This window comes from Fukomys damarensis, unplaced genomic scaffold, assembly GCF_012274545.1.
Source record: "Fukomys damarensis isolate Sample0158 unplaced genomic scaffold, DMR_v1.0_HiC HiC_scaffold_32, whole genome shotgun sequence".
In the NCBI taxonomy this organism is placed as follows: Eukaryota; Metazoa; Chordata; class Mammalia; order Rodentia; family Bathyergidae; genus Fukomys; species Fukomys damarensis.
In genome coordinates this window covers 16,084,505-16,101,591 of record NW_022900944.1, presented here as the reverse complement: position 1 = coordinate 16,101,591, position 17,087 = coordinate 16,084,505, and the positions used below count along the sequence as shown (strand labels likewise).

General features: G+C 49.4%; 1 protein-coding gene across 1 annotated transcript in view; it reads right to left on the bottom strand.

Moving 5' to 3' along the window:
- The window catches only part of Znf423 (zinc finger protein 423), a 295,884-nt gene that overhangs the window by 206,359 nt on the left and 72,438 nt on the right, over positions 1 to 17,087 (bottom strand). Inside the window, exon 3 of the mRNA XM_010629036.3 lies at positions 5,345 to 5,545. Within this exon, the coding sequence (XP_010627338.1) occupies positions 5,345 to 5,441 (97 nt within the window). The 5' untranslated portion in view covers positions 5,442 to 5,545. The remainder of the gene's footprint in view (positions 1 to 5,344; positions 5,546 to 17,087) is intronic.

Genomic DNA, 17,087 nt, shown 5'->3' with positions numbered 1-17,087 from the left:
GCCATCAGGTACTCAGCCCTGGCCTGGAGTGGCACCACTGATGACAGGGCCACTGCAGACCCCTGTCGCCGCCCCCTGTGGCCATACTCAGCAGCATTGCTGGGAAAAAGTCAGGTCTGAAATGTTCCAACGACATGGACTGAGCACCCAACATCGTCAGCCTCATTAATGTAGGCCAAAGCTATGGTCAGCCTGAATCACAGACTCTCCTTAAAAGGTGGTACTTGTGCCAGGAAGTGACAAAACATTCCATCTGAATCTAGACTAAAGGTCCACAGGCCACTAGCTTCAATGAACACATAAAACACTGGAATCTGCCCAAGGGTAAATCAAACCTGCTTCTCTGCTGCCCCAGGCAGTTCCCAGAGATTCTTCTGAAGTCACTGAAGTCCTCCAGCCTCCCAGAAGCTGATGAAAACACCACCCACAACCATTTATACAGCCTAAATTTGTGTGGCCAGCAATTCACAAATCGTGTCAAGGCAAACATCAGCTCACGCCCTGTTACCATAGTATTTGAGGCAGTGAACCCTGAACTATAGAGGATTTCTGTCCTCAGCAATTCAGATGACACCATATCCACTGGCCACTTCCTGCCTTGGCGCCCACAAATGATGTCTCCACTAGACACAGCAGGCTCAGCAACCTCGGTGAGCCAGCTTCATCTACTCTGTGCAAAACCTTCATCTGCTGGCCTCATAGTCAAAACTTGACACGTTCATAGGACATAGTCTCGCAACCACTCAGCTCTCCCACCTTGAGCTCTGCTATGTGACCTCTCCAAGAGCAGGGAAATGCAGATCATATTCAGAAAATGTACAGTGACAGATGCAGCATAGAAAATGGTGTATGCTCACCGTGCCAAACATGTACACGTTTGTCATCCGATGGACAGGGGCTGGAGAGAAATAAGGAAAAATCAAACTGTTGTTGGCGACATAAGAGTGAACAGAAAGGACTGCATTAATGGCATAGGTAAGTTTGTTCAGTATCGAGAGAGAGAACTTGATGGAGTTGCCTGAGTTCTTGAAGTCAATACCTTAAGAGCTATATTGCTTCTGCCCAGGAATAGCAGAAAAGGCATCACCTCACATTCCAGCCAGAAATAAGGGTTCCTGTACCTCAGCTCAGGTTGACCCTTATAAACCCATCACCTGCTCTCTGGCATGAGGACCCCCCACCCATTGTAAGCATCCTCCACCATGGGGAATCTCTAAACTTCGCAACTCCTCCCCCAGATTCTGACATCGCCCTCCCCACCATCATCCCCAAACTGCCAAAGAAAGACAGAGCGGTCACTCCACAAACACGGTTTTAAATAAACTGCATCTAAGGCCAGCTCCCACAAGCACAGGCCACCACACAGCCCTCCTTCCAACACACCAGCTGTGAGGAAGGGTGGGGCTACCGTCATCCACCAGGGACAGCCTCTGAAGGAGATAAGTCAGGCACACCCAAGAGCACTCCTCTGAGAGGGCAGACCACAGGAAGGACAGGCGGTGCTGCCCTCAGACCCCACATTCTCAGCAGTGGCCGGTAGGCTGTGACATTGTGGAATATATATTTGGTCCCTAAACTCCAGGGGCTGAAAGTCATGTTGATTACCAATGACCAATGATCGAACCAATCATTCCTGCACAATGAAGTCTCCATAAAAGCCCAAAGGACAGGGTTGGGAGAGCTGTGGAGAGCTGAACATGTGGTGGCCCCTGGAGGCAGGGTCAGGAAAGGGCCTGGAAGTGCCCGCCCCCTCCTCCGTGCCACACTCTGCATCTCTCCATCTGTGTGTTTAGTGTTTCCTGTGTTCTGGGAGCCACTATAGCAAATTAAGTCTAAGCAGACAAGGGTGTGTGGGAACCCCAATTTACAGTCGAACCCTCAGGTGCACAGGTCACAACATGAAGCTTGCAACTCACATCTAAAGTAGGAAAGAGGTAGAGTTTTGGGGACTGAGCCCTCATCCTGTAGGGTCAGGAGCTACTTCCAGATAGATAGCATTAGAACTGAGTAGAACTCGAGGGCACCCTGCTGGTGGCTGCAGAATTCACTGTGGGTAGAAATCCCCATACACTTCTTCACAAAAGCGTTTCGAGTCGATTGTTGTGTGAAAGAATAAAAAAAGCACTTTAGTTCACAGACAAACCTTCCTTCAACATAAGACTTGTTTGTTTACAGAGATCCCTGCTGGGTGCCACAGGTGCCCCACCTCCAGCCAGTACAGCCCTCTCTGGAATGTCTTTGTTGAGCTATTGAGCACTCATCTGTCCTCCAGAGTGGACCCTTCATGCGGACAGAAATGCCCCCTTGCTTTGCTCCTTGTATATCATCGAGCAGTTGGCAGGGTTGGTGACTTCCACTGAATGCCCAATGATGAGTGTCATGGTTTAGCTCTACAATGGCCCCAAAAGCCTCATGTGATTGGATTACAGAGGCATCGTAGCTGACTTCTTGTTAAGAGGTGGGTTACCATGGGCATGAAGGTTTATCTCCCTTTCCAGCTCTGCTTCCAGGCCACCATGTCGGGAGCAGCTCTCCTCCATCATGCCCCTGTGGTATGTCATCAGGTCTGGGAGGCAGCCACTGTGGCCTGAATTGTGAGCCAGAATAAACCTCTCTCCCCTTAAGTATTTTGTCCTAGCAACAAAGGAAATGACTAAGACAGTGAAAGTCCAGTAGACCCATGAGCCTGGCCTGAAGAAGGCGCTATTGAATTTTCTTTTCTGTACTGGGGATCGAACTTAGGGCCTTGTGCCTGCTAAAGAAGCATTCTACCACTTAGCTACATCCCTCTCATCCTCCACAGCATTTTTTATTTGTTCCGATATGAAAGCAAAAGCCAGTTTCAAGTAACATCTTACACTAAAGCTCATTGTATAAAACAATTTTTAAGGTGAGTAGTTCAAGATTGGACACAGCATCCGAGCACCTCAGGCTGATGGGCTCCAATACCAAGCCTCCCTCCTCCTTCTCCACAACAGCCTCAAAGACACCACTGCAAAGGCAGCTGGAAAACCAGGGAACTGGGTGTAGAGGCAGCCCAGGTGGAGAGCTGTGAGGAGCAGAGTGCACACAACTCCCAGTGCTCTGCCATGTCACAGGGTAATCCTGAGAACCTGGGTCCTGGGGGAAATAGCTCCTCACACGCCTCCTTTGTGGTGGGGAAACTCTCCGAGTGGGTCACACCTTTACTGGGCGGTAATGGATTTGTCAGGGATGCCGTTAGGCAAGGTCATGTCTCCTATTCCTTCAAGAATTTCTGATTCCCTTCCAATGCCCCAGGGTTTGGGGATATTCCTGGCTCCAGAGTCCCCATGGAGGTCATTAGTGGGATTCTGTTAGGGACGGACAGGATATCAGCAGATACCACTGGCACCGACAGCGATGGCTGGGGACCCTGTGAACAGGGCTGCCCCAGATTCCAGCCAGAGTCAGAAGCTGCCAAGGGAAGGGTCTGCCACTAGAAAGCAAGGCCCACCCAGGACAAGGCACAATTAGCTACCATGTCTTCTTTCTGGCACAGACCCCTGCATAAAGGCCCACCGTCTCAGTCTCCTTCTCCACCTGAAAACTATTGCTGTCAAACTGTGGCTCTGAGACCTGAGAATCAACATGATCATGAGGAGCCTCAGCAGTGACGGGGGCTGAGACCCAAGACAGCACTGATTACCGAGGGCTTTAACAACCGCACGGAGTGGCCTCGCTGCTCTTACATCTAGAAAATAAAGAGAATCACTTTTAATTAGAAGGTCATTTTGTTGATTTATGTTTTCGGCCATGTGGATTGAACCCAAGGGTACTTACTCTACCACTGAACTACATTATATTCCCAGTCCCTTTTTATTTTTAATTTTGAGACAGGATCTTGCTAAGTTGCCCAGGTTGGCTTCAAACTTGTGATCCTTTTGCCTTCACTGCCCCATAGCTGGCATGAGCCACTACACCCAGCTAGTTGACTGCTTCTTAAATCAGGGACAGTATTTCATCCTCTTACGGTGAAAATTCTACCTCAATTTTTGGCTAAATCCAGAAATACTCTGTGGCTATTATTTTCTCAAGAAGGGTGAGGGTCAACAGCCCAGATCCTGCGAAGTCTTAGCTCAGCCACCAAAGAGCTATGTGACCCTGGTAGAGGGGTCACTGCTCCCTCCTGATGCCTCAGTATTTACCTTGGAGGAAATGATGGACTGAAAAACAAAACCCATAGGTCCTTTCCATATCAAATTTTAAGATTCTAAACTAACCATTGCCTCCACCTCAAGCTGAAATACCACAAGTTTCATGTGAGAGAGATTTGGATTACTGAGAACCAAAGGGTTCAAAAGTGTAACAGAGAGCCTTCTCGGGTTTGTTGAAAGCAGAAACTTGGTCTAGGCAGGGTTGTGCAGGCACTGCTGTCACTAGAGGGCAAGTCATAGCAGTTCCACAAACACCTGGCTTCAAATTTTCAAGAAATGGGGGAAGCAAGGCTTTGAGTTTTAATCTATTCCCTACCAGCAAGTTTCCTCAATTAGGTGACAGGTCCCCTTTACTGGCCCAAGGGTTTATGTACTCTTTCACAAAACAAGAATCCAAAGGTTTCATCAACAACCACAAGGGAAGAAGACATCTCAGGATGGTCTGTAAGGAAAACAGAGGCTATGGATTTCTTCTCTGCAAGTCTCAGAGGCCAGTCATGTGTGGGTCACTACAGCAATACTGTCACATCCTAAAGGACACATATGCCCTTCAGTTCCCCACCCACCCCCAACACACACACACACACACACAACACACTAAGTCCTAGATTCCTAGTAAATTAGTCACGCACACCTTTTCCAAGACGCAGTGTATATGGAGAACAGGGCTACAATAGGTCTAGCTCTTCTCTTCCTATTCAGTGTAGCAGGAAGTCAAGTGCAAAGTGGAAGTGAGTCCTCTGCTGTACAGGCTGTCCTTGGCCTTTGAAAGTCTCCCTGTCCTAACACAAGCCCTGCAGCAGCTCACTCCTTCACGCAGCTTTCCACACTTAAGCTGCTTAACTTTGCCCTAACAACCTCTTAATTGCCAGGTTTCCAAAAAGAAATCCCCAAACCTGGGGTGCAGACCCAACCACTTAAGGCCCAGGTACTACAGTACAAGTGGGGACAGGGCGCCTCCACCTAATTCCTGACTGCCAGAAAGCTGTTGCTTTTATTTTTAATTTTATTTAAAGGTGGATACAGGGTACCCAAGACACCACAATAAAATGACATTAACTGTAAAATTACATTATTAATTCTTTAATCTCACTTGAGGCTTCAAGCTGTTGCTATGTCCAATTATCCGTGTAACCACCTGTCAGAATCCCGGTGCTATTTAGCATTACCTCCAGGACAGCGGTGGGCCCGGTGGTCCGTCAGGTCTGCCAGAGACTCGAAGTCCTGCTGACAGTGATCACAGGTGTAAATTGACTCATCCTCCATGTCTTCATCGTCCTCATTTCGCTCCTCTTGACTTGTCACGCTGTTCCTGTCTTCCAGCGCACGGCTGATTTTCCGATCGCACTCCGGCTCTCCTTCTAGGCCTCCTGCCAACAGGAAGAATAGAGTCCATGTCAGCTGATGGGGTCTTGGGAAAGGGTTTTAAAAGAATCGCCCGGCATTTATTAAGATACATTTAATTACTCTACCTCCCGGGGTCCATTATTTTTGACACCTCTCAGTATATTAATATATGGGGGTTTTTTTGTAGCATGTGGTGCCATAATTCTCAACTAGATTTTTTAATTTGTGGCACAAATCTTCTAGGGGGATTTCCTGTCATCTTCCCTCTGTGCATGGCTGCTGGGGGTCATGACCCTTTGGAAGGTTAAAACGCCTTAGCATTTTTCTCCTAAAAACCCAATTTTGTTACACTCTGGAGCCCCCACCAGCTGCATTAAACACACCTCAAAATTTGTAGTTTTCCCCAAAGCTTTGCAGTTTAGAACCGGGAGACCTCTTAGCCTCTTTCACCCTCCACACAATAAGCCTCCCATTGTGGTGATGTTAGCTCAGTTCTTTGCAAAGATGTCTTGATTTTGGACTAAAGTTAGTGCATGTATTTGAAAGGCCCTGTGTAATCAAATCACAAACTTAAACGTGCCCAGTTCCTCACCTGTGACCTGGGTGCTGCTTAGACTAAGAACCAGCTGTGGAAAAATTGGGCCAATTTTTGAAGAAATCAAATACCTACTCTGTACTTGGCACTGTGCAAATGAATGGTTAACCCATAGATAAAAGTGATTTAATAATCATAATTATGCCTTTCATTTGTGGAGTATTGTGCTTTTTCAAAGCCACAGTGATATATGCTTAGCCCCATTTCACAGTTTCATACATCATAGAGCTAAAGGGACCTCAAGAGACCATGTGGCCCAGACCCCTGCAGAGAGGGAGAGCTTTAAGATTCCTAAGTCACAAGTAAGGCACCAGTGAGCAGCCAGAAAGAGCAACACCCATCACCCTCCAGCCACTCAGCTCTACACCCTGACTCCTTGTCTAATTCACTTCCCACACATCTGTGGGAAATGGAGCACAGCCTCAATCTTAGAGATTAATAGGACACATCGAGAACTTGTAAATCACACTGCAAAGAAAAGCACAGTGAGTCTAATATAAAGAATATATCAGTAATCCTAATAAATGTCAACTGATTAAACTTGCCCATTAAAATAAAGGACCCTTGGACTGGGAAATCAAAATGTGTGTTGTCTCCTTTCCACAAGCACTTGTCCTGGAAAACAGTTACCAGTCCAAAAACTGGCAGCACTGATGGAAATCAAACAAAGAGATCTCCATTATATATACATATATTTATGCAAATGTATATGCATATGCAAAAGTGTGTGCACAGATGTGCATGTGTGTGTGTTTGTATGTGTGTATCAGAATACATGTAACATCACAGTTACAAAAAAAGATTTAACTCGCAACCTTTATACCCCAAAGGGCCTGTTGCCAGAGCAAAAAGAGAGACATGAAACTAAGAATACATTCTATTTGAGGTGGAAACCACAGTCTTATAAATATTTCAATTTAGGAGCACATAATATTATTAAGGGCTCTATTTCTCCTGTCCGCACAGAACACACACTTCCAAGCACCCGGCATCAAGAACCTGGGAACACAAATCAGCTCATCGGAAAGCCAGCTGCTGCCTTCCGTGGCAGAGAACGGTGCATGACACGCCGCGGAGGCAGTAAAAATCAATGTTTCCATTTGTGGCCCATCAAAACATCTCTCTTCTTACCAATTAAGGGATGTACAGTTTTTAGGTTCTTTTATTATCAGAACAAGCCAACTCCCAGCAATACAGAAATCCCATTAAAAGCCAGGCAGTGTATTTATCTCAGGAATCTGATCTGCTGCAGCGGCAGCAAACAGCAAGAAATAGAAAGCAAAGAAATGAGAAATATCATTTAGGGCCCTCAGTATTACAAGTCATCACACAACCATGGTTACACACTCAAGCGCCTGTCTCTGAAATTCCTAGTTTACTGTCTTTTCCCTTAATAAAAAAATGTTCTGTAGAGGATAAAAAAGAACCATAATTCAAGCTTTATCTACTACATTGACTCTCCAGATAGTAAGTTGTATTCTGCACCATGCTTGTGCTACTTTACTTAACACACAATTTAATGGATATATTTAAATTATTCCCTTGTTATTATTTTTTTGCCATATTTACTTGGCAGCACTTTCTATAATAGCTCATCTAATCCACAACTGGAACCACAAACATTACAATGCATTTGATCTCTTTAAATCTGGTACATCCTGTTGGGTTGGGAGTAGATAAATCAGAATGTCAACTCTCCGGTTTTTATAAGGCAAAAGCCCATAAAGTCATCCAAGAGTATAAATCTGTTTTAAGGAACTGTCACCTCCCCTACGGCTGGCTACTAATGGGAAGGCAGGGTGGCTCTGCAGGAAGGGGTGGGGAAGCAAGGAGGGCCGAGGGGAGATGGAAGGCAGTTTGGGGAGGTGAAGGCCTGGGCCTCATCACCTGGCCCCCGGGGGGGTCGCAAGCTCAGCCGGCCTGACCCTTAGGAAGCTGAAGCCAGAAGCAGATTCAGTGGCTCGCAAAAATTTTAAGGGATGAGACTTCTCTAAAAACCCGGTCCCCAGGGCTCTTCTACAGACTCCAAAGTATTAGGACCTTGAGATCTGAAAGCCCTCTCAGGCTGGACTACTTGCAAGGCTCGGTCATGCTCAGCAGTATATTATTTTTCCAACTGCAGAAGATAAAACTGAGGCTCTGCAAGGTCACCCCAAAGTCATACACAAAACAGGGCCTACACATTCTGCTGCTAATTGTGCAGCGCACCTTTCACCTCCTGGGGACCTCAGCTCTTGACGTTCAGTATTGAAGGTACCAGTCCTCCCTGGAGCATCATCTGGGGTCTCCTCTTTCCCCAGCCCACACTGAGCTGGTGCTCAGTAAGACTCTGGTGGCAGAGGACAGGATTCCCCAGCTTCTTTGACACAGTCCCATCTGGTCAGTGTTGCCCTTTCTAGCCGCAGAAGTCCACACTCGGGTGCCTGCCCTAAGCAAGCACAGTTCAGTCAGAGGCCAGAGGCAGAGCATCTGACCCCGTCTAAGTCCCCAGACAAAGTGCTGCCTCTTGTTTCCAACACAGTGACCTTCTGGACTTAAACTATGTTTGACCCATGGCCCCTCCAGCCACCCAGGCCCAACGAAGCAAAGTCAGCAGGCTGGGAGAAGACGGCCAACTTGCTTCTGCTCTGCAGAGGCCTCAAAGGCTATGAAGAACTTCCTGAAAATAGACCCATAGCTCCCTTCCCTCCCACCAGCCCCAGCTCTTCTAGAGATTGTCAGCAGCAGCTTGAAGACTCGTCCAGAAAAGGCCCTCTCCCTCGTGGCTATATGCACAGAGTGAGAAAGCAAAGTGGCTCATAGACTCCTGTCCTCTCCATCCAGGTGATGAAGCTGTCACCTCCCACTCCCACTAACAGCCCACGGTGTGGCCGCCTGCCAGCTTGCACATGTTCAGCTTTTGCTCAGCATCTACCAAGAGTGGCCAGCATGGACCAAGCACTTGCTATGTGCCGGCCCCTTCCAAACAGACAGCTAGATATTCCTACGAGCTGTCGCCATCATGTCCCGGTTTTCCAAGTGAGGAAACCAGGGCTCTGCAAGATAACCAAGCTTAATCTGGTGGCAGGGTCAGGATATCTGACTCTCAACCACACTGCCACAGTCTCCCATAGCAGAGACTTGATGGGAAAGAGGTCAGTGTTGGAGAACTTGTAAATCCCACAAAGTCAAATGCGGGGTCCTTGTCATGGCTGCTAAGGCTCCATAAGGGCTCTGCTGACCTCTCTGCTCTATCCCTGCCCTGCACAGCCTCACACCCTTTCAATTCTTTTAACTGTCGAGTGGCTTCCACAAGAGTTTCATGCCCCTATTCCCCACCAAGAAGATTCCTCTAACTCCCACCCCATCTCAAGGATTACCCACAGGCCTACCGCAATATCAGGGAGATTTTCGTTCCCCTAGCTCACTCTCTTTGCTGTCAAGGCACTTGACACAAAGTGCACTCCTACTTTTGAGGGCTGATGTTCCAGATCTGTCTCACTAGGGCAGACTGCAATTTCCAGAGACAGCGTCAATACTCCCTACCCTACCTGCTCTTCGATGGTGAGCCCTTGACACCGCCATCCATAGGGCAGATATAATTCCCCTGCATACCTTCCTTGTGCTTTGGCTAGCCTTAGTGATTTCTGGACCAAGTGAAAGCAACAGAAGTGATGTTCAAGGCTTCTGAGACTAGGCCAGACAGCCAAGTTTGCCCTGGGCCTCCTTGTCTCTTGGGACACTCTGCCTGGGAGCCCAGGTACCAGGCTATGGGAAGCCCAAGCCATATGGGGACAGCAAATAGAGGCCCTTCGTCCAGCAGCCCCAACAGGGCTCCACACCACTGGCAGCCATGAGAGTGCGCCATCTTGGAAATCCAGCGCAGACAGGCATTCAGCAAACACCTGCTGTATGACTACACAAGTACAAGAGATCAAAGTGTCACTGTCAACCAAACCCTGTTGACCCACAGAATAGTAACAGATTGCCGCCTTAGGGCACTCAATTTGGAGTAGTTTGTTACATAGCTGTAGCTAGCAGGAGCACTCCCTGCAGACAAGCTCCATGAGGGCTGGTGCTCTGTTGGTTTTTGCTCAGTACTGTCCACCCAGGCCCTGGTGGACAGATGGACACGGCAGTGCCCAGTAAATGCTGAATAAGTAGAAAAATGGATTAATTTAAAAGAAGTAGGTCCCAGTGTCCACACAGATAGGGATGAGAGGAAGGAGGGTTGCAACACATTCATTGATAGATGGTTAAGTATCAGGTTGAACCACATAAAGATGCCACTTGAAGGGATGGAGTCTTTTCTTTTCTGCTTTGTTTTTTTTGGGACAGGTTCTTACTATGTATAGTTCAGGCTGGCCTAGCACTCACTATGTAGTCCAGGCTGGCCTCGAACTTGCAGCAATCCTCCTGCTTCAGCCTCCCAAATGCTAGGCTTATAGGTATAAGCTGTGCCCAGCTAAAGATGCCACTTTTTAGGTATTAAAAAAAAGGCCAACTCTTAGCTTCTCAAATGGCTCAATCAAACATTTATAATGGGGCTGCTGTCTCACCACCTTCTTCCTGACCAGCAGACTTCAAAACACCATACCCTGTAAAGCCACAGCCCCTGAAGGGACAGGCTTAGAAGGATTCCTGTGAACAGAGAGAAGTCATAACTAAACCTTCAGTCTACATGGCTCTTCATTAGAAAGTACTCACTTTCCTATCTCACTGAAACACAGGCTTTAAGAAAGAGCTTCTGGGAGGGGCAACTATGTGAGGGGAGGTCAGCGGGACTCCAAAGAAAAGGGCTATGCGGCCAGACAGGAGGCCTCACACCCGCTTGGGGGAAGGAGCAGCAGAGGCCTTGTCAGGTCAGGATGGAGACAGGTGGCCCGGGCTTCTCCCGCAGCCAAAAGTGACACTGACCACTACCTGACCACTTCCACGCACTGTTTTACACTCGCATTACCCCATCTCCACCGTCACAAAAACTTATGCCATAGGTACACTGGTATCCTCGCTTTTCAGGTGGGGAAGCAAACAAAGGTAAAGGCAGGATCACAGGTAAAGGCAGAGCAGGATTCAAACCCAGCTCACCTTCACTGCTACATGGAAGGGCCAAAAGGGAATGGCTGAGGAAGAGCTAAACAGGAGACAGCTGGTCAAATCCAGTGCCAGGAAATGGGGAAAGAGGAGAGGTCCTCGGGAGCCAGGTTTCCTGTAGGCTGCCAGGTCCGGAAGTAGGACATTTCCTGCCTCTCAGAGTCAGGGATGTGAGGGCCTTGCCCCTGTCAGGAGCTAGCTGCAAGATTCAGCCAGGAACACCAGGGAGTTACTCCCTCCAGCCCCTGGCCAGTGAGCAGATCAGAATCTCACCCAGAACCGGCCTCTGCCCTTCCCAGGAGGTACCCCGGGAACCAGCTGGCAGGAGTGGAGCCCTGAGTACCCTGAGAACCTCCCAAAGGTCCATGAAGTCCTACCTTAGGGGCCCCAATGAGTAGCCACACAGTGGAGGTGGGAGGTCAGAAGCAGCTTCCATTTGCCCAGGACAGCGAAAATAACAGCAGAACTAAAAAGGCACAAGACGCACCAGTGCCAGCAATATACACCTACCTTTGTTCATCCCAAAACTGTTTACTGAGTGTCTACTGTGGGCCAGGCATACTACATGCATATTCGCTATAACTTATAGGGTGCCTCCAGCCCTATTTATCTTGGTGGCCACAAAGCCCGGCACAGAAAAGTTACTTAATAAATAGAAACTTTGGGAATGAATGAACAGGTGAGTAGGTAAACACCACCACGGAAGTATAAGCAATAAATGGACAGCACGGTGGCCCTGGGCTGCGTCAGGGATCTGTGTTCTAAAGATCACTCTAGGAGGCCCCGTCCCCGCTGTGCGTGACCAGGACTAAGTCACCTCCCTTGCCCAAGCCTCTGATTCCTGCTTCATCAATAACCATGACGGACATCATCCTCTCCTACAGGGCCAGGTGGAGGTGAGGCCTCCTGAATGTGTGACTACTGACACAGCTAGGAACCAAGCAGGAACAACGGGTCAGCAGGAAGAGGAAGGGTACAGGCAGGGGTGATGAGGGCAGGGAGAGAGGAGCAGAGCCAGGCACAGTGCCAGGTGAGAGTGGCAGCAGTCAGCCCGAGCACTGGGTCAAAGGAAGGGCTTCCCTGCTTCTTGCCTCTTCTCCTGATCAGACCTGGAAGGGACCACATGGCCCACTTCACGGGAAGCAGGACCCCCAGGCTGAATTCCAGACATGACTTGGGGTTGGCCAGGAAACATCGACTCTGGTACAGAGTCCAGGGGGGCTGAGGAAATAAAGACGGTCGTTAAGTAACAACCCACACGTGCAGCAGACAGCTAGCTACACGGTACGTGGGCCATCAGAAGGACAGAGAAAGAACACAAAAAGCACAGACTTCGGAGCCAGCTTGTGTGGATTCAAATCCACATCTCACTATTTAACAAATGCGAACCTTGGACAAATCATTCCCCCTCTGTGAGAGTCATTTAGTTAAGTGAAATTATTTTAATGACATAATAAATACAAAGCCTGACAACCGGTCCGTGACAAAAATGGCATCTTACGATGGCTGCCTGATTGCCTCTCTTCAGGTGGACACGTGCTACACCATAACAGATGAGAGGTGGAAACATCGTGCAGCCAGGGAGGCCTGGCAGGAGTTCTCATGCTCCTAAGGATGGAAAAGGGTGCAGAGCGCCAGGACACACATCCCTGTGAAAGGAACAAAAATGTCCACAACCCTCCACCCTATAAAATCCACTCTGATAGAGGAGGAAAGCCGTGGAGCTACCCTTCCAGGCTGTGTGACCCTGAGTGAGTCACAAGCCCCCTCTTCCCTGAAGGAGCATGTTCTCGGACTCAGGTCTGCACGGGGTGGTTTGACAGATTTCTTCCACCACTCACAAGCCGACTTTTCCTCTGTTCGCCCCCTATAGGTGGCTGAGGGAAAACCAGTCCAAGAAGGTCTCTACCATTTCAAAGCAGTAGTACCCTGGAGCAATATTATTTATTTTTTAAATGGAAAATACACACTCCATCCGAGTAATCTATCTGCTTCCTCCAAACATGTTCCTGGGGGCAGGAAGCACTTGCAGAGTAGGGGCACTGGGTCAAAGCATTGGCTTAGCAGTGATTCCATGTGCTGAAGAAGAGAAGGCCTCTCAGAGAACCCTTTCTCACCAGCCTGCTGGGGATGCTGCACAGGGTGAGGCTGGGCTGGGCACGGAGACTCTAATTAGGGCCCCTGTTTATGGGTCTAATGCTGGCCCCAGATTCTGCGAGGCAGCCATGAGTTATCTTCAGGTTTAAAATATTTGCAGGGCAGACCGCAGGGTAACATTTAACACTCAGCCTAAAGGGTGCCCTTGGCAGCAGAGCTGCGGGCAAATACTTCAACACATAATTTGCCGTCCAAGTTCTGCTTCTTAAGTAAGGAAGAAACTTCTGGATGGCTGTCTGAGGTTCCTGTTTCTCTCCCAATCAGGGCTGATGGTGCTGTTGTGGTCTGTGACTCTGCACCTGGCCTGGCTGTATCGTCCAAACCTATCTGAGATGCTCCATCCTAGCTGGCCTCAAGGGCCTGTCCGCAGTTGACCATGGAAAGGCCTGAAATCTTCTGGGGAATCTCCTTAATTGTCAGGCATATTAGAACCTGAGGCCGAAAATGACTAGCAACATAGTGGCAAAGGCTTTCCTCCCATCAGAGCTGATTTGTCCCATCCTACTCCACCCAGGAAGGGAAGTGTGACCTTCAGAACCATTTCACAGAAGGACAAAGAGACTCAGCTGAGTGACAGAGAAAATGAATGGACCCAATATCACCGTGTTCCTGTCCTCCACCATAACACAAATCATAAAAATAAATGGAAAGGGCCTGGGGAGACTGGTTAAACAGGGAGAGGTGTGTAGAAGCCCACACTATAGCATGGTCCCTGCTCAACATCTCTACAAGGTAATCCCATGGAAACAACGCACCCAATGTGACCATATCAGCTATTTTTTCTTAAACACGGAAATCTGTATCTTTATGTACCATCTCTGGATTTTTAAACGTTCAAGTTTGAAGAAACACAGTATGGGCCAAGCGATGTACTTTAGAAGGCCAGATGCAGCTGGGGGAGAGTCTCAAACAACCAGGGCCCTTCAAGGACAGGGCCACCTGCCCAGTCACAATCAGTCAGGAAGATCAGTGGGCACGCTGACAGTGTCTCTGGCTCTGGAGACTCAGGACCTAGGTTCATGTCCACTTTCTAGGGACATTGTAACATACTTCTGAGCCTCAGCTTCCTCCCCTAGAACGTGAGCGTGGGATAACTGCATACTCAGGTTTTGTGAGCTTCCCCCAAGGAGTGCCACCTTCCCAGTGACCTTGCTCTGGGGCTCTGCTCTGTAAGCTCTCCAAAAGCTGCAGCCATGCCAGACACAAATATTCCACATCTATAGTCATTTACTAAGCACCTACTACCTAGGTGCCACCCACTATTCTCAGTGCTACAGATGCAGCAAAGATCAAACCACAGCTTCGTACCCTGATGAGGCTGACTTCCTGAACAAGCACCTTGTCCTTGCCAGGTGTCCCATAAATAAAAGAATGAATGGCTGTACCCTACTCCCGGGGCTGTTCGAGTGCTGAGCTCACCCCAAGAAGGCAAAGGGAAATGGCAGCCTTGCCACACTGCACACCTGCACCAGCTTCCTGGCTGTGGCAGGCAGGGCTGAGTAAGAAGCTAAGAGGGAAGATGGGAGGGAAGGAAGGAGGAGAGGAATAGAAAGGAGGAAGACAAAGCATTCAAAACGTCCTCACTGAAAAGGAAATTATATTTTTCTAGCAAGTAGCTAACAGTGACACTCCTCCAAGCCTTACAGTCTTAATAAAACTGATCTCACCACGTGCAGTAATGAAGAACAGTTGGACAAAGCCACCTTGGAACCATGAAAATTGTATGCTGTTACTTCCTCGTGACCTCCTGAGGCAGTGCCCATTCTGCCCTCAGGGTACTATCCATGTGCTATCTCTGGAAGAAGTAGATGGAGAAGCAGGACCAGAGGTAGGCAGGGGAGGAAGATGGCCAGGGCATCATGGGGAGCTCGAGAAATCCAGCCACTTTGTGGCCAGCGCCAGGGCCTGGCACTCCTAATAGCTCCTGGTCCTGACGAGAGGCTCAAGGTGAGAATGCTGGGCCGAAAATCATCCCCCTTGTGGAGGCTGCAGAAAGAAGGGCCCCATGAGGAAAAAATAGACAGTGGAGTAGCACTACCCCTAAAAACAGAACCAGTGGCTAGATGAGGGGAGCTTGGCTCGGGATCAAAGACAAACTCAAGATGCAGACAGAGAGCTCAGAACACAGGGGGCCACAGCAGGATTGCTGTGGATTCCAGGAAAGATGTTCCTCTCTGGGCCTCAGTTGGCCCATCTGTAGATTAAGGCAGGGCTAGGAAGTGGCAAGTTTTAAAACTGTGCACCTTAGCTATCTGTCGCTGCGCAGGGGCAGGCCAGCGACAGAACTCGAGGTGCTACCGCTGCACAGCTGAAGCACCGTTTCTGCCTGCTCCCTGCACTGCCTCCACGCAGCAGCACCTGGTAGACACTGTTCACAGCAACTCCTGCTGGCCTTCTAGGGCTCCACTCATGAGTCTTGGTTTCCTCCGGGTGGGGTCCCTAGGGAAGCTCTGGGCACTCAGTGAACACCTCCTCCTCCCCTTGTTGCCCCTGCTCCCCTCCCTTACCCTCAGCACCCAGCACCCAGAAAATAAAGATCTGTGTGGAACGGTGATGGGTCTTTCCCACCCTGACACCTAAAGATCCAGCCCGGATCAGTGGGCAGGGATGAGGTTGTGGAATAGAGCCGGGAACAGGTGCCTGGTCCTGCCCACTCACTCAGGAGGCAGGGGATCTCTGGTCCTGGGGAACCACAGGTAACCAGAGGTCAGTTGATTTCCTCCTCCAGCGACCTTCAACCTAGGGTCCACAGGTGGCCCTGGAGTCCCTCTCCCTCCAGCTGCAGCACAGAGACTATTTAAGCCCTTAAAAATTAGCCAGCTGCTGGCTGGTGTGGTGGTGCAGACCTGTCATACCACCCTGGGTAATTTAGTGAGACCTTGTCTCAAAATAAATAACATATTATTTTTTAAAAGGCTGGGGATGTATGGAGCTCGGTGCAAAGACAAGGGCTCAACCCCCAGTACTAGGAAAAAAAGTTCCCCCAAATTAACCAGCTGTTGGGCACAGAGACAGCCTGGTATGTGGCTGAGCCGTGGGACTACCAAAGTGTCCCCTGGAGGAACGAGCAGGTCTGACAAAGTGCTTTGTACCATGTTGGTGCTACTGAGGGAAAAGCCAAATGGCAGCACAATCAGCTTCCAAAAACCCGGCCCCCACCACGCTTCCCCTTGCAGCTCCCTGTCCTGGGGCAGGAAGGTGGCCCCAGCCCACCTCCAAGGACCCTTGCCAGCAGTGGGCTCCCAGGGACCGTGGGGGTCTCTCCACCACTTAACCTCATTCACTTGCTGATTTCACTCCCCCAAGAGGGTGTTTGGAGTCCCACAAGTGGGCTATAAGGCTTGCCAGGACATCTCCTGAAATCTGGATTCCTAAGGCAGCAGAGAGCACAAAGCCACTGGTCCAGGGCCACACTGACACCCCAGCCACAGGGGTCTGCGGGCCTCCACAAGCAAACCCGGCCTTCAACCACAGGCCCCCTTGGGGAGGGGAGAGACTGAGGAGGCTGCATGGTACACATTCCCACACAGCCAGGAGAGAGGCTCGGGAGGGTGAACCACAGGTTAGAGGTCAAGTGGGCAGCGCGAAGGAAGCTTCCAGAACCACCCAAGGGGCCTGCCCACCTCCCAGGATGGCCAATTTCGGCGTGATCTATATGCACACACACACATCCCACGCCCCACACCCCCACCCCCAGGCTCATCCTCAAACCATCACTTAACTCGGATTTCAAACTGCTC